Source organism: Hyaena hyaena, unplaced genomic scaffold, assembly GCF_003009895.1.
Source record: "Hyaena hyaena isolate Hyena2069 unplaced genomic scaffold, ASM300989v1 scaffold_5, whole genome shotgun sequence".
Taxonomy (NCBI): Eukaryota; Metazoa; Chordata; class Mammalia; order Carnivora; family Hyaenidae; genus Hyaena; species Hyaena hyaena.
The window spans coordinates 4,332,802-4,359,669 of NW_024080637.1; the positions used below are offsets into that span (position 1 = coordinate 4,332,802).

General features: G+C 38.8%; 1 protein-coding gene across 1 annotated transcript in view; it reads left to right on the top strand.

Moving 5' to 3' along the window:
• Positions 1 to 26,868, top strand: part of FYB2 (FYN binding protein 2) — a 94,714-nt gene that overhangs the window by 16,810 nt on the left and 51,036 nt on the right. The window contains 1 exon segment of the mRNA XM_039238088.1: positions 20,873 to 20,973. Within this exon segment, the coding sequence (XP_039094019.1) occupies positions 20,873 to 20,973 (101 nt within the window).

The window sequence follows — 26,868 nt, forward strand, 5'->3', positions numbered from 1 at the left end:
AAAAAAAAAAAAAAAAAAAAAAAAAAAATAAAGCTCCCAACCATAACTACCCCATGAAGTTGGTAGTGAACTCTCTGACCATAGAATCAGGTTAAGGTGATAGAACTGAATCATCAATCCCAGGATTTGATACTTGTCCACATGTTTCAGAGCACCACCTATGAACCAGCACTTCTGCCTTACAGAGGATTCACACTGGATCTTCACCTATGACCAAAGAGGGCAACTTTTAATAGACTTGTGGTCTGCTCTACATATTGAGCCTAGACATTGTCCAGATGGGTATTCTCAAGTATCTTTCCTGCCTTAGGATTTCTTGTTCTGTCTGCACAAAGATCTGTGTGAGGAAGACTGGCCAGGGTGATGCTAAAGTATCGGAGTGTTATCAAGTCCCACTTCTCTTTAGTGGCATTCAAATGATAAACTGGAAAAACTCATGCTTTAGGAAGAAATTAGCCAATGAAGTTGCAGACTTAGAGCCTGATTTTGTGTATAGGTTTAGTCAAAAAGGTAGAATGGAAATTAATCTTGGACTATGGCCATGTGCTGGGCATTCCTTAGCCCCTTATATCTGTTAGAGTCATTTTTAGCCCCATGATCATCTTAGGAGGGCAAAATTAATATTCCCATTTTGTAGATGAGAAACCAAGGGCTCAGAGAGGTTTCATGACTTGCTCTAAAGTGTAAGAAAATACAGAGCTTACCCGGGATGTGAACTCAGGACTGGATATTTGTAAGGATTTTCAACAACACTATCCTGTCTCAGAATTTTTCCAACTTGGGAGGTTTTTGGAGAAAACTATTAGATTCTAAATTCCATGACTGTATGTCTTTCTCACTTTTGTTTCCACAGGAAGTAGACATGCAAGTAATAATTTTTTAATAACTGAGTACGTGATGGGCCGGTTGAGTGACAGATTGAGAAGGATAGATAACATTTCACCTGCCATGAACTTTTATATAAATAAAACATTCCCAAGTTCTGTCATCTGTATATTTTGCATTGATCTGAATGTCTATTATCACGTCCTTCTAATATTAAAGCTAAATAATTAGGACAATCTGAGTTCTTTATTTGCCCTTGTATGTCGGGAAAGCACCTGCCATGGGAAGGTATGGACTCACATGTAATAATCTCAGTCTTCTGCTCCTTCATATTGTAGCAGAGAGCTCCAGTGACATGGCCAAGAAGCTTGTCATTATTTTTAACCCTCTTGGAAGGCACTCCTTTCTTTACTTTCTGTGGTCCTATTACACTTTGAATTCAGTAGTTATTTAATTAAACTAATTATTGAGCACTTTACCTCCATTTTACATTTAGAATGAAATTCCAAACATCCCCAACTCCTCACCAAGGCCAAGAAAGTCCTACGTGTTCCAGCTGCCCTGTGCTCCAGAGATTCCCCTTCTGAACCCCTCCCTCCCTCGTTCACTGTCTTCAGCCCACTGACTGGCCTTCTGGCCTCTCCTCCGACACAGCAAGCATCTTCTCACCAAGCACAAATGTTTGCTTCTTCCTGTGTGAGGAGTCATCTCCCAGATCTTTAGGTGGCTCGTTTTCATTGTCCAGGATTCCTTACGTCCGCCAGTCAGTGAATGTTTATTGAGCCCCAGGTATGTGCCAGACGTGATTCTAGATGCTGATAATGCAGCAGAAAACAAAACAAAGTCTCTGCCCTCAGAAGTACACATTTTAGTTGGGAAGAAAGTCAGATAATCAAATGATGATCAAACGTAAGGCAATGATGAATACTTACGTGTCTGCTTCCCCGACCAGGCCTGTGTCTCTCCTCTCAAAAGGTGCCGTCTGTTCCATACAGAGGCCTGCTTAATTCTTCTGTTAGTACTTATTAATGCCTCAAATAATAATTATTCTGGGTTATTTTCTTTGTTATTCTAGGCCATGAGAGTCTTGATTTCAAGACTTATCTATTACTTGCTTTTATATTCAGGAATAGTGCCTGACATAGACAGGGAGCTAAGTGAACATATTCATGATATGACATCATCTGTTTGTCCGTGTAGGAGTTTTCAGTATTTCTGTGATGTCACAGGAGGATCCAGATAATTGGGAGCCTATAATGTGCCAGGCATTGGTGCCTGGGTGGCTCAGTCAATTAAGTGACCAACTCTTGATTTAGGCTCAGGACGTGATCTTATGGTTGAGACTGAGCTCCATATTGGGCTCCATTTCACAGTCGTGGGAATGAGCCCTGAGTCAGGCTCCATGGAGCCTGCTTGGGTTTCTGTCTTCCTCTCTCTCTTCCCCTCCCCTGTCCATACTCTCTCTTTCTATAAACAAATAAACATTTTCCCCAAAAAAGTGTGCCAGGCATCGTATTGGTCACTGGGGACCCAGCAGTGTGTGATATACAAGATGGCAGAACAAGAGAGAAAAAATTAAACTTAAAAAAGTAAAATTACTTAAAGGTTAGGAGAACTGAGAATGGTGCACAGCAGAAGGTTGTGTGGATAGAAATGGTGGAGAAATCGGCTGTGTGGAAAAGGAAGAAGGACTTTGTTGAAGGCATTGTGTAAGGGGAAACCTGACGATTGAAAAAGAGCTGGCCATACAGAGGCATTCCAGGTGGCTGGAACAGCATTTGCAAAGTCCTTGAGTACGGGGAGAGCATGACGTCCTTGCAAAACAAAAAGGAGGCCAGTGCACTTAGAGTGTCATGGGAGAGCAGAAGAATGGTCGAACAGGACTTTGGAGAGGTTGCTAGAAGTGAGATCATACCCGGGAGGTGGGTGATAGTTTTGTCATTTTCGCTGTCTTTCATTAAGAATCATAAGAAGCCTCAGAAGTCTTAAGCAGAACCATGACAAGGTTCAGATCCTCTTTTTAGACGATCACGCCAACCACTTTGTGGAGAATAGATGGCAGGAGGAGCAGAGACCATGACACTTAATTCATATTTTAAAGAATAAGTTGGAGTTTGTCAAGCGGCCATTGGTGGTAAGGATATGACAAGCAGAAGAACCACATGCACAGAAACACCAAGGCAGGAAATGTCTGGTGTGTGCAGACACCAAAGTTAACCTGACATTTTAGAATGTGTGGTGGCAGGGGGGCGCCTGGGTGGCTTAGTCGGTTAAGCTTCCGACTTTCGCTTAGGTCATGATCTCGCGGTTCGTGGGTTCGAGCCCCGCGTCGGGCTCTGTGCTGACTGCCAGCTCAGAGCCTGGAGCCTGTTTCGGAGTCTGTGACTCCTTCTCTCTCTGACCCTCTCCTACTCACGCTGTCTCTCTCTCTCTCTCTCTCTCTCCTAGAAATAAATAAAAAACATTAAAAAATTAAAAAAAAAAAAAAAAAGAATGTGTGGTGGCAGGGTGTGGATGGGGCACTGCAGCACAGAATAGTTCAATACCTGTTGGCTCAAATTATAAAATGGACTCAGATGGTCCTTCATTTTGAGACTCCATCATATCTAGTCTATTTTTGTTGTTTTCCAGATTCTTGGGTATGTTTCACCTTCCTGTCTAAATTATAAATTACTTGAAAGCAGGGAAAGGATCTGCTACTTCTTATCAGCTGCATAATTGAAGTTTGTTTACGTTGAGTGCTCTTGCAGTATTTAAAAATTAGAAGATCCAGCGAGTATGTCATAAAGGGTTAAGAGCACAGACTCTGGGTCAGATAATCTCAGCTTCCTATTTTGAGTTCCACACACAAGCTGTGTGATCTTTGAAAAGTAATTTAGGATCTCTGGGCCTCCATTTCCTCACATGGGAGATGGCGAAATCAATAAATTGTACCTCTTAGGATTGCTGTGAGGATTGAGATGAATATCTGTAATTCTGCAGAGTGCTGGGCAATGTTGTAAACACTTGATAAATGGCAGCTATCTGTGGTTTGTTGGTAGGAGTGGGGTTTGTCTGTAACAGGGTCCAGTGCTGCAGACGGGCTGGAGTCAGGAAACACGGCTGCTGCTGAAAGCCTGCCTCTAGCTCCGAGGATGACCTCCTCTCGCCTTTTGTAAAACAGCTGGCGTTGGATATTACGCCAACCTGAAAGAGACACTCTGAAATTTGAAATGCAGCTATCTTAAAAATTGCCCTGATGAAAATGAGGGTTTAAGGTCATTTTGTTTTATGCTACAGAAGTTGCTGCTGGTTAAAGAACCTGCTTTAGCGGTGGCATTAGAAGGCAAAGTGCTTTCAGAAACCAAGGCCCAAGATCACAATGGTTTCATCGATTCCACTGTAACCTCAAAATACAGGTCAAGTAATCTACTATACTGTTCATATTTTATAGGTGATGATGTCAGGCACAGAGAAGTATAGTGATACTCCCACACATTTCCCCATCGAAATGACACAGAGAACTCATCTGTGAAACTGTTGGATCAGTCTACAAAGTTTGGAAAAATATTATCCAAAACCCACTCAAAACCTCCTTGACCTTCACCATCATGCCACGCTTCATTATTCTCATTTTTCAATTTCTCCCTGATTGTGGAGTGATCTATAGTTCAGAGGAAACGAGCAATGACCCGGGAACTATGCCTCGCTCACATGGTGTGTTGTGTGAGGTGACACAGCACTTTAGTGGCATTTACTTGCTCATTGAATTAGAGTTCTCCAGAGAAATAGGACCAGCAGGATTTACAGAATATGTATGTATTCTGTATTAGAATTATGCACATTGGGGCACCTGGGTGGCTCAGTCAGCTAAGTATCTGACTCTTAATTTCGGCTTAAATCATGATCTCACGGTTCGTGTATTCGAGCCCCACGTCAGGCACAGAGCCTGCTTGGGGGCCTCTCCCTCTTGTGCTGTCTCTGTCTCTCTCAAATAAATAAGCTTTAAGAAAAGAATTATGCACATAATATCTAGTACATATGTACATTGTGTACATATAGGCATCAATATGTACATAATATTTAGTTATTAATAGTGAGCAACTGGTTCACACACTGGTAACGGAAGCAGAGAAGTCCCACGATCTGCCATCCGTAGGCTAGAGACCCAGGAGAGCCAGTGCTGTGATTGCAACTACAGAGACCTGAGAGCCAGGAGAGCTGGTGGTAACAGTCCAAGGGCAGGAAAAGATTAAATGAGATGTCCCAGCTCAATCAGCACAGCAGGGGAAAAAATAAAAAGTAGTGAATTCCTCCTTCCTCCACGTTTTGTCCTGTTCAGACCCTCAGTAGATTACATGATGTCTCCTCACAGGAGGGACGGCGATCAGCCACGGATTCAAATGCTGATCTCATCCCGAAACAGCCTAATGGACACTCCCAGAAATAACAATTTGCACACTTTGTGCCAGTCAAGTTAACACACAAAATTAATCATCAGTCATCATAGTTGGATGGCCCTTTATAGAAAGAGTTGGGTTATAGATATTCATTGATGGGAAACAAAGAAATATCTAGTGCCCGGGGCTGAGTGCTGTTGGAGGCATTGTATTTGCTGCAGTTCTTGGTGAAATCAAAGGAGAATTAGTAAGATTATGAAATGTGCTAGTAAGGTTGGGCTTATACACACACACACACACACACACACAAGTATGTATGTACATATCTATATAGACACACATACCTATGCACACACATTTAAACCATATGTGTCACATATAGAGATATATATATATGCACAAACGTGTGCGTTCTATTAAAATGAAAGAAGTGGAAGAACTACTGGTCAAGGTGGTAGACATTGACACGCAGGTGGCAGGAATGTGGGCTGGTAGAAGTAGTAGAGGTAGAAGTGGCAGTAGAAGTGGAGGTCATGGTAGCAGAAGTAGTAAACCCTTTGTGCTGAACGCTACACCAGAAACAGCGGAATGTACATCCTCTCATTCTCATGACAAACAGGACTACAAGAAGAAGACATTCAGGTCCAACTACCCATTCAAGGTCACGGCCAGGGAAAACTCACGTTCAACCCCATATCTCTTTCCAAAGCTTGTGTTGTCTTAAAACCATGCTGCTACGTGGCTTCGTTGATGGTTCATCTTCAAAAATAATAGGTAGAAGACAGAGTTTTAATAGCTTGTGAAGAGAAGCATTCTTGAAAATTTATTGTGTATTTTTGTGAACCTGGCATGAACACATTTTGAGATCCACTGTAGATAGCATTTAAGTCCTAGTCTTTTTTTAATGTCTCCTCACCAGTCCCTTAACTCAACAGGATTTGTTTGTTTATATTTTAGACAGGGAGAGAAAGAGCAGGAAAGGAACAGAGAGAACCTTAAGCAGGCTCTGAACTCAGCATGGAGCCCTATGCAGGGCTTGATCTCATGACTGTGAGACTGTGACCTGAGCTGAAATCAAGAGTCAGATGCTTAACTGAGTGAGCCATCCAGGTGTCCCTGAAGAGGAGGATTTCTTAAGGTGAAGCCCCATGGGGAGAGTAGTCTTAAAAAAAGTATTTGTTGGAAATGGAATTTGCCCAATTTGGGCCTTTGGGTAATTGAGAAATCAGATGGTCTGTGCTCCCTTGCCACCAGGAGCCTGTGGAATGTCATACAGAATGACTCCTGGCCAAGCTACTCCTGTTCTTCTTCTCTTCAAAATGGGTGGCCCACTGAAATAAGAAGTGAAAGAAGCTTGGCTTTCACCTTAGGTCTATCTCCCTAATTAAGTACCGACGGGTAGCTAACAGGTTTTGCTGTTCAAGTCTGTCTTTCTACCTAATGTAAGCTCTGCTTTAGATTTTCCAAAGCCTTCTTAAAGTGAAAATTTTCGACTTGCCCTCATGTAATGTCAGGAGAAGATGAGAGAGGACACGTACCTGTCGGGCATTTACCACACATTAACTGAGTTATTCTCACGCTAAACTGCCACAGTGAGCCTCTGAATAAATGACGGCTCTGAGGTCTTAAGTGATTGCTTACATCCGCACAGCCAGCAATAGATGGATATGATGAATCTAAGCCCAGTGCCTACCACGTGGCAAGCGTCAACAAATTGTAGCTAATACCATGGACAGTTTCACTGTTTGACCAAGTGAGCAGGTAGAAGGAGCTCTGTTGTCCAGAATGTGCAGCCTCATACAAATGTTGACTACATTACTTTCCAAAAGAGAGCTGTCATCTAGGAGTAGACACGGCAAGTAGAAACAAACATTACAGGAGGCCACAAGTCCATGATTCAAACACAGAGACCCTACTCTGCAAAAACTGATTTTGAAGACAGAACTCCAAGGGTCCAAGCACAATTAGAAAATTTCTTTCAGGGGCTCCTGGGTGGCTCAGTTGAGTGTCTGACTTTGGCTCAGGTCATGATCTCACAATTTTGAGTTTGAGCCCCATGTTGGGCTCACTGCTGTCAGCACAGATCCTCTGTCCCCCTCTGTCTCTGCCCCTTTCCTGTATCTGTTTTGTAAATCATCTGTAACACTAGCCCTGCATTTATGGAGCAGATGTTTCTTCTTGAACTTCCATAATGTTGACGATTTCATTTAGAAACACTGAAGTTTTATTATGTAATGTTTAAATTACTAGAGGTTTTCTGTAAGAAAGTTAGAAAAGGTAGGAAGTTGATGCTGTGCCAGTAATAAAAACAATTTTCCAAAATGCAAACCTCAAGAAAACTTTTTTGGTTGGATATAATTGACATATAACATTTTATCAGTTTCTGGTTGTAAAACCATCATGGTATTTGTATATATTATAAAACGATCACAATAAGTCTAGTTAACATCTGTCACCACACATAGTTAACAATTTTTTTTTCTTGTGATGAGGACTTCTGTGGAACCTCATTTTGTTTTCTGTAATGGCTGCACCAATTTACATTCTCACCAACAGTGCACAAGGGTTTCCTTTTCTCCATATCACACTAACGTTTTTTATTCTTTGTCTTTTTGGTAATAGGCACTCTAGAAGGTATAACGTGATATCTCGTTGTAGTTTTTATTTCTTATTTCCTCTTTGATTTTTGTAATTTCCTTCTTCCTACTAACTTTGAGCTTCGTTTGTTCTTTTTCTAGCTCCTTGATATGTAACATTAGGTTGCTTATCTGAGATTTTTCTCATTTCTTGATACAGGCATTTATCTCTATGAACTTTCCTCTTAGCAACTTTCAGATATGCAATACAGTACTGTTAACTGTAGTTACCATGATGTACATTATATCCATATGATTTATTCTATAACTGGAAGCATGTACCTTTGAACACCAGCCTTCACTTATTTCAACAAACACCACCCTGCACCTTTGTCAATCACCAATCTGTTGTTCTCTATATCTATGAGTTTAGATATTCCCTTCCCCTCCCCTCCCTTCCCCTCCCTTCCTCTCCCTTCCCTTCCCCTTACACAGGTAAGTAGGATCATACGGTATTTATCTTTCTCTGTCTGCTTATTTCACTTAGCATAATGCTCTCACACCCCATCCATGTTGTCACAGATGGCAAGATTTCCTTCTTTTTTATGGTTGAATGTGTGTGTGTGTGTGTGTGTGTGTGTGTATTGTATATTTGTATCACATTTCCTTAACCATTCATCAATGGACATTTAGGTTACTTCTGTATCTTTGCTGTTGTAAATAATGCCACAGTGAGCATGTGGGTGCACATAAATCTTTTTGCAGTAGTGTTTTTGTGTTCTTCATATAAAAACTCAGAATTGTTGGATCAAACAGTAGTTCTATTTTTAATTTGTTGTGGAACCTCCATTTTGTTTTCTGTAATGGCTGTACCAATTTACATTCTCACTGATAGTCCACAAGGGTGCCCTTTTCTCCATATCAGACTATATATTTTTTATTTCTTGTCTTCTTGATAATAGCCATTCTAACAGGGGTAAGGTGATTTCTCATTGTGGCTTTGATTTTGAATTTCTCTGATTAGTGAGTTTGAGCCCCATGCTGGGCTCACTTGCTGTTAGCACAGAGCCCGCTTTAGAGCCTCTGTCCCCCTCTCTCTCTGCCCCTCCCTTCCTTACACCATCTCTCTCAAAAAGAAAAAGAAAACACTACAAAAAGAATAGTATATCATCTGTAATACTACCTCTGCATTTACAGGCCTGTTGTTTCTTCTTGAGCTTACATAATGTTGAAGGTCTCATTTAGAAACATTATTGTTTTATTATGTAATATTTAAATTACTAAAGTCTGAAAAGATAGAAAGTTGATACTATGCAAGTAATAAAAAACCACTTTCCAAAATGCAAACCTCAAGAAAACTCTTTAGGTTGAGTATAATTGGCATATAACATTATATCAGTTTCTGGTGTACATCATCATAATTTGATATTTGTTTATATTGTAAAATGATCACAATATGTCTAGTTAACATCTGTCACCACACATAGTTAACAAATTTTTTTTCTTGTGATGAGGACTTATGTGGAACCTCCAGTTTTCTTTTCCTTTTTTTTTTTTTTATAGTTTATTGTCAAGTTGGTTTACATATAACACCCAGTGCTCATCCCCACAAGTGCCCTCCATTTTTCAACCCTTCAGTCTGTGTGTCCTTAAATCTGGAGATTAGTCTCTTGTAGGTAGCATATAGGTGGATCTTGTTTTTTCTTTCATTCATTCACCCTGTGTCTTTTAATTGGAGAATTTCGCCGATTTACATTTAAGTAAAAATTTTTATAAGTATGTATTTTTTTTTTTTACCATTTTGTTCATTGTTTTCTGAGTGCTTTATAGTTTTTCTTTGTCCCTTTATTCTCTTTTTTCTCTCTCTCTTTGTGGTTTGATGACTTACTTTATAGGTATGCTTAGATTTCTTCCTCATTATCTTTTGTGTATATAATATAGGTTTTTGCTTTCTGGTTACTCTGGTTACCATGAGGGTTACATATAGCAATTTATGTTTATAGCAGTCTATCTGAAGTTGATAACTTAAATTCAAACACATTCTAAAGCTCTACATTTTAATCTATCACCATGTTTTATATTTTTGATGTCATATTTTACACCTTTATGTGTTGTGTATTTCTTAACTAATTATTGTGGTTATAGTTATTATTACTACTATTGTTTTTTTAAACATTCATACTAGTCTTATAAGTGATTTATCGACTACCTTATTATATATTTACCTTTGCCATATACTTACCTTTGCCGATACTTTCATATATTTTCTTGTTACTAATTAGTGCCCTTTTATTCAGCATAATGAAGTTACTTTAACATTTTTTGTAAGGTTGGTTGGGTGGTGATGAACTCCTTAACTTTTGCTTGTTTGGAAGTCTCTTTCTCCGTCAGTTCTAAACATTAGTTTTGCCAGGTAGAATATTCTTGTTGAAGTTTTTTTTCTTCCTGTGCTTTGAGTAAATCATGCCATTCTCTTCTGGCCAGCAAAGTTTATATTGAAAAAATCAGTTTTATGTGTGTTCTCTTGTATCTAACAAGTTTTTTTTTTCTTCTGCTTTCAACATTCTCTTTATTTTTTTTTAATATTTTTATTTATTTCTAGGAGAGAGAGAGAGAGAGAGACAGTGTGAGCAGGGGAGGGTCAGAGAGAGAAGGAGACACAGACTCTGAAATAGGCTCCAGGCTCTGAGCTGGCAGTCAGCACAGAGCCTGACGCGGGGCTCGAACCCACGAACCGCGAGATCATGACCTAAGCAAAAGTCGGACGCTCAACCGACTAAGCCACCCAGGCACCCCTCAACATTCTCTTTAATTTTTGATATAATGTGTCTTGCTGTGAGTTTCTTTGGGTTTATTACTCTCTGGTCTTCCTAGGTCTACATGTGTTTTGTTTTTTTCCCCTCCAGATTAGGGAAATTTTCAGTAATTATTTCTTTCTGATCCTTTCTCTCTCTTCTCCTTCTGGGAACCCTGTAATGTGAATTTAGTCTGCTTGATGTTGTCCTAAAAGTCCTTTAAACTTTCTTATTTTTTTTTTTCATTCTTTTTTCTTACTGCTCTGATTGGGTGAGCTCCACTGCCTATTCTTAGAATTCATTGATCCTTTCTCCTGCTTCATTTAGCCTGCTGTTGAATGACTTTACTGTATTTTTCAGCTCAGTTATTGTGTTCTTTAGCTTTGTAACTTCGACTTGGTACTTCTCATATTTCCTCTTCATTGAAGTTCTTACTGTGTTCAGCATCCTTCTACCAAGTTCAGTAAGCATTTTATAACCATTACTTTGAATTCTTTATCAGGTAAATTGCTTACCTACATGTCATTAACTTTTTGTGTGTGGTTTTATTTTGTGGGGTGGGTTGTTTGTAACATATTCCTCTGTTTCTTCATTTCACTTATCTCTCTTTGTTGGTTTCTATAGAGTAGATGAAATAGCCACTTGTCCCAGTCTTAAAGCAGTGGCCTCATGTAGGAGGTAAAGCTTATCATTCAACCCTGTCCTAGCTCTAGGTGTTATCTCAAACCTTTGTGATCATCTAAACAGCCTATGATATTTGTAATAGCTTCCAGGAGTTGAGGGTATGACAAGACCTATAAGTGTCCCAAAGGGGAGGACCTCAGTCAGCCACCAGTTTCACACTGATTAGGACACAGACCCTCTGGCCCCAGCTTTTAGAGTCCTCAAATATATACTGTCTTGTGTGACTACAAACATAAGCCCCACTGACTACCAGAGCTGGGAAATCTGAAGGTGTCCCCTGGGTGACAGAACAATGAGGCTTGCAAACGAATGTATAAGCTCCTTTCCAGGAGATGCCTGTGAGTCATTGTGAGGAAGAAAGTAGACTTGTACAAAGATGGTGGCCACTGGTGTATGTTCCCTGAGAGCCCCTCCACAGGCCTCTAGATGTGTGCCACACCTGAAGCCTGGCCCTCAGGCCAAAGTTCCAGGATGAGCAAATGGGTCTCTTTCACAGAATGACTGCTCTTGTATTTCAGTCTGATGTTGATGCAATGACCTAGGAGTGGCAGCCTACCAAGAACTGTCTCTCTGTTGTCACAGACCTATGGAACACAGGAACACAAGGCCCCCTGGCCATCAGAATCAGGTGGTCAAGGAGCATCTTTCGCATCGTAGCCACGAAAATCATGGCAGTAGACTGAAAACGAGGGCATCAGATAATGTGTAAGAGCTCCCCTCTGAGAGCTGGAGCACAGCACAGGGAGAGTGTGAAGATAGCACCCACCCTCCAAGGTCTCTGGAAGGGATCACAGTCACCCTTAGATGTATGTCAAAACTTACATTTTTAATATAATTTCTGGTCTCCAATACAATAATATTACTAGCACAAGTTAGTGGAATGCTTATGAACAGAGAGCAAATATTTCATTCAATATCCACAATACACCTTTAAATTAGATTTTATTATTACTATTTTAAGGAGTAGGAAACTGAGATTAAGATATTTATTCAGTACTTTATAATTAGAAAGTAGAAGAGCTGGGATTCTAGTTTATATCTGTCTGACCCCGAGCTCCAAGTTTGTCTCTAAATCTGTGTTGCTCCCAATGATTTCTGCAGCCCTAGAGACAGACTCTAGGCAGATATTTTAATAAATGTGGAAACAAAAAACTTCACTCATAGATTTATTTAAATCATACAGTTATTTCTTCCCTGTTATCCAAGTTCTTTATATTGACCCACATTGTGTTAAATCAAGACAGATTTCAGATCTGGTTTTAATGGACCAGGAAATGGATAAAAGATATTCTCAGGTAGGAAAAAAAAAAAAACCTTTTTCATTTTTAACATTAATACTGAGATTGCCTCTCTGTAAAGACAATTTGTCTGAAAGATGCTTTTTTTAAGAATATTCAGTTGAAATTCTTTTTGATCATCTAAAGTCAGATATTTATTCATTTCTGACAAAAGTAGTCCAAGAAATTGATTAGAATTCTTCTTTTAATTTTTCCACAAATTGTTTCTTATTAATAAAGTTAATTTACCATAGACCTGATGAGATTGTTAGGTCATTAGAGCATGAGATACATGGCATAGTCTATAATTTAAGAAAGTTTCTCTCGATTATTTTATGATAGGGGAGGGGAACAAAATAGGGAGAAATTACTGATGCATTAGAGTTCATAATTTTTCCTTTTCAGCAAAGTGAGCTGTTCATACATCTTTAGAGAATATGATTTAAAGAAAAAAAAAACCTGAAAATACTCAAGCTGGTCAAATGAGGGAAAACAGTTGGGTGGAATGTGCTTGGAATACAATAATAAATGGGAAAGGAGAAAAAAGAAAATTCTAACCTCTTCATTGTCTATAGCGGCAGGTACACTAATACACCTATAAATAGAAAAAATTAGGAAGAATACCAAAATACTGAGACGTTACTTGTGTTAAGGGGGGAGTATCATGAGTGTTTCTTTTTCCTCCCTCTCCCATCCACATTTACTGAAGCAGTGATTTTCCATGTGTTACAGATACAGCAGAAGTCCCCTTCATTTCACTCCTCAGTTTTCTTTTTCTCCCTACCAGAGGCAAGGATGCTATGGATACAGGAGTGTGTCCATTTAATGTATGTCTTTTTTTTTTTTTTAATTTGACTCAGGGTAAGGAATATCGCACTTTTTTAAATGTTTATTTTATTTTTGAGAGAGAGAGAGAGGAAGAGACAGAGAGCATGAGTGGGGGAGGGGCAGAGAGAGAGATTGGGAGACACAGAATCGAAAACAGCTGTCAGCACAGAGCCGGACACGGGGCTCAAACTCACTAACCTTGAGATCATGACCTGAGCCAAAGTCAGAGCTCAACCGACTGAGCCACCCAGACACCCCATTTAGTGTATGGCTTATACTTTAACTACAAATTCATATTTGTTAAAGATACAGTATTTTACATTTTTAAATGGATGGCATCTTATTATTCTGCACCGTGATTTTTTTGAAGCTTTATTTTCCTATTCTACCTATATTGATGCACTTGAGTCTAGTTTATTCAATATAATTGCATATTGTAGCTACTCCATCGTATGAACATATCACAGTTCATGCATCCCCTTATGGAGGGACATTCTGGTTGTTTTGAATGTTCATCCTTTCAAATGCTGCAATAATCATGTCATATATTTCCAGGTGAACATAACCAGGTTTCCCTAAGTTATTTACTTAGAAATAAATTTCTAAACAGAAATAAACAACTTCAGTTTTACTAGATATAGAAAAATTATATTCCAAAAGAGTCGTTCCACTTTATGCTCTCAAACTAATATAAAATTCCAGTTTCTCCATAATCTTGCCAAATGAGATATTGTTCTCAAACTTTGGGATTCTTGCTTAAAATGGTGGGTGTTAACTAATCCTCAGTGTCTTCATTCCATTTCCCCGTTTGCTATGTGGTTGTGAATTTATTGTTATAAGCTATTGAGTATTTCTCTTCTGTGATACCTATAATATCCTTTGGTCCAATTTTCTATGAGTTTCTCTTTTTTTTCCTATTGTAGGAGTTTCCAATAGAGTTGAGATATTAATTGTTTGTTACACCTCACTAGTAGGTATATTTGTTGGAGGTTAATCTAGTTAAGAGAGTTTTGTATGCGTGTGTTTTTGCACCTGTTAAAATAATCTGGTTTTCTCTTATTCCTTCAGGGTGATTAATTGCAGTGGTAGATTTTCTGATGTTGAGCCATCATTGAGATACTGGAATAAATTTTATTTGTTCTGGAGTTAATTTTGATATGGATTAATTCACTTTTCTTGGCATTTTATTTAATGAGTTTAGGCTAAAATCTTTTAAGTGAGATGGGGGCTGTATTTGTTTTTTTGATCATATTGTGTTTTTTATATCAAAATCATAATACCCTCTTAAAATGAGAAGGGTAACTTTTCTCTTTTTCTGTTCTCTGAAACTATTCAAACTTGTCCATAAAACTATTTGGTGGAGGAAAAAGAGAGGAGTGGATTGAGTGTGCAGGTAAATAAGAGGGAGAGTGAGTTTGTATGCTTTAGTTTCTTCCCTGGAACAAATCCTATATGATCTTGACTTTTTAATTTTTTTAATGTTTATTTTTTGAGAGAGAGGGAGACAGAGCACAAGTGGGGGAGGGGCAGAGAGAAAGGGAATCACAGAATCCGAAGCAGACTCCAGGCTCTGAGCTCTCAGCACAGAGCTCAAAGCAGAGCTCGAACTCACAGACTATGAAATCATGATCTGAGCCAAAGTCAGACACTCTTGATCTTGACTTTTGTTGGAGATTTTGGCATCTATGTTAATCAAGAATATTGGCCTATAGTTTCCTTTTTTTGTAGTGTCTTTGTTTTGTTTTGGTATCAGGGTCATGCTGACGTCATAGAAATATCTTGAAAGTTTCACTTCCTCTTCTATTTTTGGAATAGTTTGAGAAGAATAGATATTAATTCTAAGTGTTTGGTAGAATTCACCCTGAAACTATCTCATCTTGAACTTTTGTTTGTTGGGAGTTTTTTAAACTACTGATTCAATTTAGATTACTAATATTCAAATTTTGTGTTTCTCCCTGATTTAGTTTTGGAAGATGATCTGTCTCTAGGAATTTGTCCATTTCTTCTGATTGTCCAATTTTTTGGCATGTTCATATACATTCTTTATAATCCTTTGTATTTCTGTACTATCAGTTCTTTCTCCCCCACTTATGATTACATTTATTTAAGTCCTCTCTCTTGTTTTCTTGATGAATTTGGCTAAAGGCTTATTAATTTTGTTTATCATTTTAAAGAACTGACTCCTGGTTACATTGATCTTTTCTAATTGTTTTGGTTCCAGTTTTGTTAGTTTCTGCTCTCATCTTTATTATTTCCTTCCTTCGACTAGCTTTATGCTTTGTTTGTTGTTTTCCTCACTCTTTTAGGTATAAAGTTGGTTGTTTCTTTGAAATTTTTCTTATTTCTTGAGGCTGGCCCATACTGCTACATCCCAAAGATTTTGTACTATTGTGCCTCATTTTTATTTGTCTCCATGTATTTATGTTGTCCTTGATGTCTTGTTTGACTTATTCATTGTTTAGTAGCATGTTGTGTAGCCTCCATGTAGTTGTGTTCCTTCCATGTTTTTCTTGTAATCAATTTCTAGTTCCGTATTGTTGTGGTTGGAAAAGATCCTTGGTATGATTTCAACTTTCTTAAATTTACTGAGGCTTGTTTTGTAGCCTAATGTGATCTATTCTGGAGAATTTTACATGTGCACTTAAAAAAAAATGTGTATTCTGCTGTTTCAGATGGAATGGTCCATGTATAGCTTTTAGGTCCATCTGGTCTAATGTGTGCTTCAAACCTACTGTTTCCTTGTTGATTTTCTGTCTAGATGATCTAACCATTGAGGCAAGTGGGTGATAAAATCCCCCTACTATTACTGTATTACTGTCAATTCCACCTTCAAGTCTCTTATTATTTGCTTTATTTGTATGTTGCATGCATAAATATTTACGATTGTTTTATCTTCTTGTTGGGTTGATCCCTTTATCGTTATGTGGTGCCCTTCTTTGTCTTTTGCTATAGTCTTTGTTTTAAAGTCTATTTTGTCTAATAAAAGTATCGCTGCCCTTAGGTTTTTTTGTATTTTTTTTACTTTCATTTCAATAGTATGGTTTTTCTGAACTTTCACTTTCATTCTTTATGTGTCTTTAGGTCTGAAGTGAGTGTCTTATAGGCAGCATATATATAGATTTGTTTCTATATCCATTCAGTCAACCTTGTCTTTTGATTGGAAAATTTAGTCCATTTACATTTAAAGTAAGTATTGATAGGTATTTACTTACTGTCATTCTGTTAATTATTTTTTGTACATTTTTGTAATTCTTTATTCTTTTCTCTTGCTGTTTTCTCTTGTGGCTTGATGTCTTTCTTTAGTATTATACTTGTCTTCCTTTCTTTTTATTTTTATTTTTTTGTCTCTATTACAGGTTCTTTATTTGTGCTTCTCTTTAGGTTCTCATGTAGCATCTTACGTGTATAGCAGTCTTTATAAAGTTAATGGTCACTTAAGTTTGAACACATTCTAAAGGCACTAAATTTTTTACTTCCCACTACACATTTTTTGATATATTATTTTACATCTTTTTACTTTGTGTATTTCTCAACTGATATTTGTAAATATAAGTGATTGTACTACTTTTGTGTTTTAACCTCCACATTAGCTTTATCAGTGATTAATCTATCTTTACTAAATGTTGACTTTTACTTCTGAAATTTTTTGCTTTAATGAATTTCTGCTAGTTATGGCCTTTCTTTCCACTCACAACATTCCCTTTAACACTTCATATAAATCTGGTTTAGTGGTGATGAACCCCTTTAACTTTTGTTTGAGAAATATTTTATCTCTCCTATTCTGAATAATAATCTTGCTAAGTAGATTATTCTTGGTTGCAAGTTGTTTTTTTCTTTTTTCTCAGTACTTTGATACATCATGCCATTCCCTTTGACCTGCAAAACTTCTGCTAGAGAATCAACAGATAGCCTTATGGAGTTTCTCTTGTATGTAACTCTTTTCTCTTCCTGCCTTTAAAATTCTCTCTTTTTATCATTATGTTTTGCCACTTTAATTATGTATCTTGTAATGGACCTCCTTAGGTTAATTTTGCCAGCGGCTCTCTTTGCCTTCCTGATCTGGATTTCTGTCTCCTTCCTCAGATTTAGGAAGTTTTCAGCTATAATTTCTTCAAATAAATTGTCTGCCTCCTTTTCTCTCTCTTCTCCTAAGACCCCTATAATGTGAATGTTATTGTGTTACATTATATCTCTGAGTTTCCTTAACCTTTATTTATCTGTCTACTTGTTTGTTTACTTTTTGCTGTTCAGCTTGAGTACTTTCTATCACCCTGCCTTCTAGATAGCTGATCTGTTCTTCAGCATCCTCTAATCTGTTGTTGATTCCCTCTTGTGAATTTGTATTTTTTAGTTATTGAATGCTTCATCTCTGACTGGTTCCTTTTTTATAGTTTTTCTTTCTTTGTTGAAGTTTTCACTGAGATTATCCTCTTTCCTGAAGTCTAGTGAGTGTCTATATGACCATTACTTTGAATTCTTTATCAGACATATTGTTTATTTCAGTTTCATTTAGCTCTTTTGCTATAATTTTGTCTTAGTCTTTTATTTGGGACATAGCCCTCTGTCTCTTCATTTTGTCTAACTCTCTGTGTTTATTTCTGTGTATTATGGAGGTCAGCTACATTTCCTGGTCTTTAAAGTAGTGTCCTTGTTTAGAGAGATCATGTTGTGTCCTGTAGCACAATTCTTCCTAGTTACTGGAACCAGGCACTCCAGGCATGTCTCCTGTGTGGGCTGTGTGTGCCTTACTGCTGTGTCTGAGCTGTGATTGCCTTCAGACCAGCTGGCTGCAATAACCTGTTTTCCCTACTGTGAGCACACTGGGCAGTGTTTGGTCCTGAGTTGTTGAGAGGTCTTTCTGGGGCTATGGGGGACTCCTAAGTGGGTAAGATCAGCATTCAGACTGGATGTCTGTAGTTAGCCTCTCTGCCACAGTTGTAGGCTCACCCAACAGCAGGACCCACTTCCTGAACAGCCAGTACTTGAACTATGGGTGTGCTAGTGTTTAAGGTTATCTCCCCTTCTCCCTAGGGCAGGAGTCACTTTGGAGTGATAACTGAGTTCTGCTGAGGCTACATGCAGGGTATGGCCAGGCAGGAGCTGCTTTGAAGGGACACCTGCTGAGGTGGGTGGTTTGGGTGGGGCATGTGTTGCTAGCAAGTTGGAGAGTTTTAGAGCTGGCTCCTACAAGTATCTGGCCATCTAGTGTGGGAGCGGAAGAGAAATGGCACCCACCGCTGCTTTCATTCCTTGAGAAATCTCCTGAAGATTCCTGCCCTGCCAGCACATGTTCTGAGATCAGTAAATAAAACTTGATGTGCACCCCAGGCCCCTTTCATACAGCTGCTCTTGTGCTTTGTCTCAGCCAAGTTATTTATTATGCTGGCTCTTTAATTGAGAAGACTCAGTTTCCTTTCACCCTCTAATTCTCCCACAGTTAAGCCTCCTGGTTTTAAAAGCTCCTGGGGTTAAGCCCCATTGGTATTCAAAACCAGATGTTGTGGAGACTCATCTTCCCAGTGCAGACCCATAGTGCCTGGGGTGCCGGGGGTCACGTCTGACCCTGTTTGTTCATGCTTGTGGTGTCCCTCTCATGTTTGGTTAGTTTTGCTTGGAATTTGCTTCTCAACTATACCTCTACCCCCTTACCCTTTTCCATTTGTCTTCTGTACAATTCACCATGGAAGGTGTGTTCTGCCAGTCTTGAGGTCATTTTCATTTAGTTCCATAGATGTAGTTGTTATCTCACTATGTCTGTGGGACGAAGTGCGCTAAGGGTTCTCCTGCTCTGCCATCTTTTCTAGCTACTCCCCCACCATTGTTTGCTATATCTACTTCATTACTACTTCAATTTCTTTGAATGTTTTGATGTGTTTTAGCAAGGATCTATGAGCACTAAATGTGTGTACTGGTATTCTGAAAAGATCTTTGTTTCTCCCTCACTTTTAATGACAATTTAGCCAGAAGATAATTTGATACTCATATTTTTCCTCCACATACTTAAGACATTATCCACAATCTCCACCACTTACTGCTGCTAGAAAGAAGTCTGTTGCTGCTCCTTGGTAATCTATATTTTCTCTCACACAGCTTTTACATTTTTCTTTTTTCCTTTGACTTATGCTAACTTACTACAAACTGTGTAAGTGTGGATTTATCATTATTTGTTACCATTGAAGCTGCTTCAATAGCAGAATTTGTGTCTGTCTTAATTTTAGAAGTCTTAGCTATTATCGTGTGAATACTGACTCCTTTTCTTCATCCTTTTTCTCTTTCCCTTTTAGAATCCCTAGTCTTTATATTTTGAAACTTCTCATTCTATCTTCCCCACTGCTAACTTCTCTTAATATTTTTTCATTTCATCTCTCAGTGCTATATTCTGAATGACTTCTCTAGATCCAATTCCCCAGTTCTTTCTTAGGCTGTGTCTGGTCTACTTTTCAACATCTACATCATTTATTTCAAGACCTGTGTTTATGATTTATAGAACTCCTTTCTCCTGTCCCTAAATCTATATGTTTTTTTTCACACTCTTCTGTTTTGTTTTTATCTGGGTTTTTGTTTGTTTGTTTGTTTTAACCTAATGGCTTTTATTCCTTTATTTCTTTGAACATTTAAAACATACTTAGTTTAAAACCACTTACATGTCATCCGGTTATTTCCGTCATTCTGTTATATCTTCTGACTATCTGTGGTAGCTCATTTCTTTGTGTGGTATCCATTTTTATTTTATTTTATTTTATTTTCTATAAGCATGTTTTACATGGGAATTATTTCCTTTGGAGATCATAGGTGCCTTGGGTTGTGTAGACATCTTTATGAAACGATTTCAGATTTGCCTTACAAGAGAAGGTTGGGTTTCATGCACTCTTTAGTCTCTGGGTCTCTCTGAAATACACACTATGCATTTAGAACCCCACCTGTACTTGGTGCTAGGTTTTCAGGTTTCCAGTTTCTCATGAGTGACTCTCTTAGCTCCTGTCATCATAGCCAGATACCAAGCTTCCCTGCTATTCCATGGGAAAGGGCACACATGTTTTTTACAATTTGTTTTACAGATGAAATGGTATTTTGTGACTCTGAACTTAATGCTGATAGCTTGGATCTAGCCTCCCATTCAGATGAAGCCTGTCTCGGACTTCACTTCTGACTCAGAAAGTAAATCCTCAGCCACCCAGTCATTTAAGATCTTTCCTTATCTGTTTCAGTTTCCCTTTGCATGAATTCTCACTTACATCTTTAGTTGTGACTTTCTTCTCTATATGTGGCACCTGGAGACTTTATTGATTTCTAGATGAGTTATGTGTTCTTCATATAATTCTTTGCATTGTTACATTTTTTCAGAATTCCCATATGTTTAGAGTAAGGATGGTATGCCTTCTACATATGTTTAAATCATCATATTTGTCAGACATATTACTTCTCTAATGAAGAAAAAATAGAAAAAGTTTTCAAATGTTTAAAGCAATGTTTTATTTTAAGTAACCTTTTTTCCCCATGCTTCTTAGTGCTGAATTTGAAGAACCACATAATTATGAGGCAACAATTTCATATCTGAAACACTCTGGCAACTCCATTAACCTGTGCACCGCAAAAGAAATTGCTGATTGTAAGTCTCCTAAGCCAATTAATATTGTAACCCTGTATGGAATGAAAATGTGGCAAAAATGGTATTTTCCCTCTAGCTAACTCTAAGTTTAAAAATTCACAGCCATGCTGCTCTACCATCTCATTTCTTCCCCCGCCCCCTTGTCTGGTGTCTCAAAACTATAAATAAATCAGTTGGGCATCAATACTATCTCACAACTCCTAGTGCTGCCTTCTCTCTACCCCTTCTATTCTCTCCTTCTCCAATTTACTTAGATGCCTTGCCTTCTGTAGATATGTGGGAGGGAAAATCAAGATATGGCAATTCATTTTTCTTCCTTTTCCTCCTATAGAAACTTCGTCTCTCTTCTTGTGGTGTCTTTCTTGAACTCTCTTGGTAACTCCGTGTGTGGAGAGGGAGATAACAGACTATGAGAATTAGGTCCCTGTGTTTAGTCTGAATAGGAGCAGAGAATTCATTTAATGGATCTGACCACTGGCTCAGAGCTAAGTCTTCCAGCCTCTGGTATTGCCGACAAAGCTCAGACCTTTCTAGGAACAAAGAGACCCTGTCAGGTAAGAAAATGAACAAGCAGGAACTCAGAACATTTCTACAAGCTTCTGTGTCTGTTCTGCCTATAGGATCAGCCAATTCTCTATAAAAGACATAAATATTTGTGTTGAAATAAACACTACTATTACTGAACCTATACTGTGGGCCACGGTTCTGTAGTTTTCTGTGTTCTCTGGGCTCTCTGTGTACATCCCTGCCAAGACAGCAGTTTTATTAGCCCACTTTTTGAGACAGCAAACTGAGGACTAGAGAGGTTAAGTTGTATAGGGTCACACAAGAAATATATGGTAGAGCTATAATGTGAAAGAGGCTCAGACTGCCTGTAAGATGCATGCTTTTTTCAGTGTTATGCTGCTTCTCATTCAAGAATGTTTTCCTTCCCTGGAGGGAGGGTTAAAGAGAGATTATCTGATTCAGCCTTTTTACTGTATGGAGAAAAAACCCAAGGGTCTGGGAGAAATCATTTGCCTGAGGGTACATACAGAGGAGGTTTGTGGGGTAGGAGTTAGGATCCATTGAAATTTCCCTCCCCTCCCCAGGAAACAAAGCGTTGAAGAACTGTTGGAAAAGCTCACTCTCTTTTACTTTTAGACTGGGCAAAGTTGAGATTCTCCCATAAGCTTGTAAAATACTAGCCATAAAAAAGCAACTCCTTTTCCATTCTTGTGGTGTCTGGGCACCTGCATCAGCCTATGGCTTCTCGAATTATAACATTTAAAATATGCATCACCTGAGGATCTTATTTAACATATCCTGTTTTGGAAGCTCTGGGGTTGGACCTGAGAGTCTTCATTTTTTTTTTTAATATTTTTATTTATTTCTAGAAGAGAGGGAGAGAGCGTGAGCAGGGAGGGTCAGAGAGAGAAGGAGACACAGACTCTGAAATAGGCTCCAGGCTCTGAGCTGGCTGTCAGCAAAGAGCCCGACGCGGGGCTCGAACCTACGAACCGCGAGATCATGACCTAAGCGAAAATCAGACACTTAACCGACTAAGCCACCCAGGCGCCCCGAGAGTCTTCATTTTTAACAAGTTCCATGGTGGTGCTGATGCTGCTGGTCTGTAAACCAGGCTTTGAATAGAAAGGCTATGGGCTCCATTTGGACTAAATCCCAACTGCATGCCTTTCTGCAAGGGCTCACAAGGCCATTTAGATGCTCCAGTCAGAGCCTATACATTCTGTCTCTGGATATATAAGACTTTCAGAATGCCTCCCTCCCAAGTGGCTGTCTGAGGCCCTGCTTGGGCCTCTTCTCTAAGTCTCAGGACAGACTGGGCTGCAGAGACAGCAGTTCATGCGGGGTGGTGTGGGTGTGCTTTGGACCTGTGCAAGGCCCCTTGTCAGGAAGAGTGAAGCTGAAAATTGAAAATGGGAAGCTGGACCAGTGGCCTGCCTTTGTTCTCCCCAGGCCACACGTGTTCAAGGTGGGCCTGCCAGGGGACATCAACTGAGGTACCTAAAGAAGGAACCAGTAACTCGAGACTCTCTTTGTGTACTTCACAAAGAAGCAGGTGTTTGTGACTGAAAGAGAAAGGGCTCAGAAAATAAGTCACTGATGCAGTTGAGAGTAACAGAGCCCAGGATAGCAGAAGGGGAGAAAGGCGGGAGACAGGTGAGGGTGGTGAGGGTGTCCCTTGCCAGAGAGAACATCCTGCTGGGAGGTAGGAATAAACCTGCCAGGGCTGAGAAGCTGAGGAACTACGGCCTGGGATCAAAAGCATCTTGTTACATGCCCCCACCCTTTTCCCTGTTCCTCTTTAAAGAGCCAAGATGAAGTTACCCTATAGGGAAAAAAAAGGCGGGGGGGGGTGCAGGGGGAGGAGGAGGAGGCAGGGGAGATGAGCTCTTTTACCTCCACTTGTACTTCCTTATTTGACTCTTTCCCCATTTTTTTTCTATCATCTTTATACCACTTACTGTTTGAACCTTAGTGCCTTCATCTGTAAAATGGGCGTAATTATCTCCTGTGTTGAGTTGTTCTGAGAGTTTGGTAAAACAATACATTTAAAGTCAAGTGGAATTTTGTTTCTGAAAAGATGGACATAGATACTTTTCCCTCTTTCTCCTGCTAAGTACAACTAAAACTGTCAGATATTATATGTAAAAACAAACATAAGAAAACCGGAAGACTGAAAAGGTAGAAATAAGAAAGTAGACCAGCTAGAAACCTAAAGACCCAAGGAAGAATAGGTGGTGAGTTCCTTGGGTTTTCTTTTGGTCTTCTATATCCCAGACTTGCAGGTGAAGAAGCTGGCAATCCAGAAACGCCAATGGGCACAACGGAAAGATCTCCAGAAAAAGCCTATTCAGGTTAGCCAAGGACCAGAAAAGGGAAAGCCTAGAAAAAAACAGAATGCCTCTGCACAATAACAGTCCTCTCCAGCCAAACATCGAAGAAAACACTGTGGCTCTGTCCCACCAGCCAATGCTGAATGGGGAGCCTAGACACCCACCCTCATGAGGCTGTAATTATACACCCCAACAGTTCCGCTGAGGTGGTGTCAGAGTAAATCAGGTCAGAAGCTGGGACTTCTAACCCTGCCAGGAGTTAAAAAAAAAAAAAAAAAAAAAAGCTTCACCTACAGTGGAGGTCTGTGAGGACCACGTGGGAGGCTTGTATTCCAGTCTCCCACCCAGCAAGCAGTAACAAAGTGCCCTTTCTTTTCCCTGCTGGGATGGTGTCGCAGAAGACCTAGAGGAGAGTCAGATCTTTCACCATCACCCAGCAGTAAGGGGCAAATGGGGAGCAATAGCAAGCACTCCTACAATTTCCAGCAGCAGCAGCAGCAGCAGAGTGCAGAACTGGAGTTCCCAGTCCTACCCAGCAGTAGTGGAGAGCCTTTCCTATGCCTGCATTACCAGGAGGCCAAGAACTGGGGAGCCTAGATGTATACCCTCACCTGACAGAAAAAGGTCACCCCGATTTCTGCCACCAGGAAAAACCAACTAAAACAGAAGCAAGAAAACAACTAAAACAGAAGCTTTAAATCATATCCAGAGTCTCATAACATAATACTTACAATGTCTAGGTTTCGATAGAAAATTAGTCCTCATACCAAGAGCCAGGAAAGTCTTAACTTGAATGAGGAGAGATGGTCAGTAGATGCCAACATTGAGACAAATGAAGTAGTAGAATGTTTTGATGGAGACTTTAATGCAACTGTTATAAAAATACTTCAGTGTCGGGGCACCTGTGTGGCTCAGTGTGGTCAGTGACCAAGTCTTGATTTTGGCTCAAATCATGATCTCATGGTTCATGGCATCAAGTCCCACTGCAGGCTCTGTGATGAAAGCGTGGAGCCTTCTTGGGATTCTCTCTCTCTCCCTCTTTCTCTGCCTCTCCCCTCCGTCTCTTTCCTCCTCAAGATAAATAAACAAACTTTTATAAATAAAAGTATTTATAAAATATTTCAGTAATTATGAACATGATTGAAACAAAAAAATAGAGTTTTACTCTATTTTTGGAAGAAATAGAATGTCTCTGCAAAGAAACGGAAGATATAAAGAAAAAAGAAGCTTTGGAAGAGAAGAATACAATAAAATATAAACAAAAAGCTCACCGGATGGGCTCAGGAGTCAAATTCATGAACTTGAAAGAAATGGTAGAAATCACTCAATCTAAACAACATGGAGAAAAGAGATGGTGGGGGGTTGGGGGGGATGAACAGAGATTCAAGGTCCTGTGTGGACTGCTACTTAAATTGTAGTACTGGAGAGAATGGGGAAAGGATGGTACTGAAAAAGTACTTGAATAAATGGTACTCTTAAACTTCCCAAATTTGGTGAAAGACACAAAAGATTGAAGAAGCCAAGAAAACCCCAAACAGGATAAACCCAGTTCACACAAAAACATAATCTAATTTCTAAAAATAAAAAGTAAATCTTTTGAAAGCAGAAAAGAAATGATATATTACCTATAGGTGAAAAACAATTTGAATGACTGAATTTCTCATCAGAAACCATGAAAGCCAGAAGGAAGTGGCACAACAGTTTTCAAATACAAGAAGAAAAGAACTATCAATCTAGAATCCTATTACCAGTGAAAATATCCTTCAAGACTGAAGGGGAAACCAAGACATTCTCAAATGAAGGAAAACCAAGAAAATTTGCTGCAATAGACCTGTCCTGAAAGAATCACTAAAGGAAGCTTTCTCAACAGAAAAGAAATGATAAAAGGAAGAACCTTGGACCATCAGTTCAGGAGAAAGAATAAGGGAAAAGAATACATATGTGAGTAAGTGTGACACTTTTCTTCTTTTGAATTTTCTAAATTATTTTTGCTGGTTGAAGCAAAAACTCTTAACATTATCTGATGTAGTTCTATAATGTATATAAAAGAAATATGTAAGACCATTATAAGGAAAGGGTTAAGGGATATAAAAGGAAATAAGTTTCCTATACTTTACATGAACTGATAAAATGTCCAAACCAGTGACTGTGATAAGTTATGTGTACATATAGTGCAATGCATAGAGCAACCACTAAAAAAGGTACATGGTGAGATATAATTTAAAAAACACTACAGATAAATAAAAAATAATTCTCAAGATGTTCAAATAACCCATAAGAAAACAGGAAATATCAGAAGAGCAAAAAACAGAATAAACAGAAAATAGAAAATAAAAAACTAAAAGGCTGACTTAAGCCCTAACATATCAATAGTTGCATTAATTAAATGTAAATTGCCTAAATATGCCAATGAAAAGAGAGGGATTGGCAGATGTAAATTTAATCTAAAGAATGTAGGTGTGGCTATATTAATAACCAATAAAGTAAACTTCAGAGCAAAGAAAATTATGAGAGATACAGAGACATTATGTAATAAGAGAAGGGTCAAATCCATCAAGGAGACATAACAATCCTCAATGTGTGTTCACCAAGCTCCAGAGCTGTAATACATATGAAGCAGAAACTGAAAGAAGAAATAGACAAACAGACTTATGGTTTGAGACTTTAGTACCTCTCTCTCCACATTTACAGAATTTCTACTCAGAAAATCATTAAGGATACAGAAGAATTCACCCACACTACCAGGCAACAAGATCTAATCAATTGCTATAGAATATACAGCAAGAGCAGAATACATATACTTTACAAGCACCCATATACATATGTATGTATACACACACACACACACACACACACACACACACACACACACACACAAAGATAGACCATATTCTAGGCCATAAGACCTAAAAACATTTTGAAAACTTGAAATCAGTGTATTTTCCAACCACAATTTAATCAAACTAGAAATCAATAACCAAAAGATAACAGAAAACTCTCTAAACACTTAGAAACAAAATCACACATTTCTAAGTAATCCATGGGTCAGAAAGTC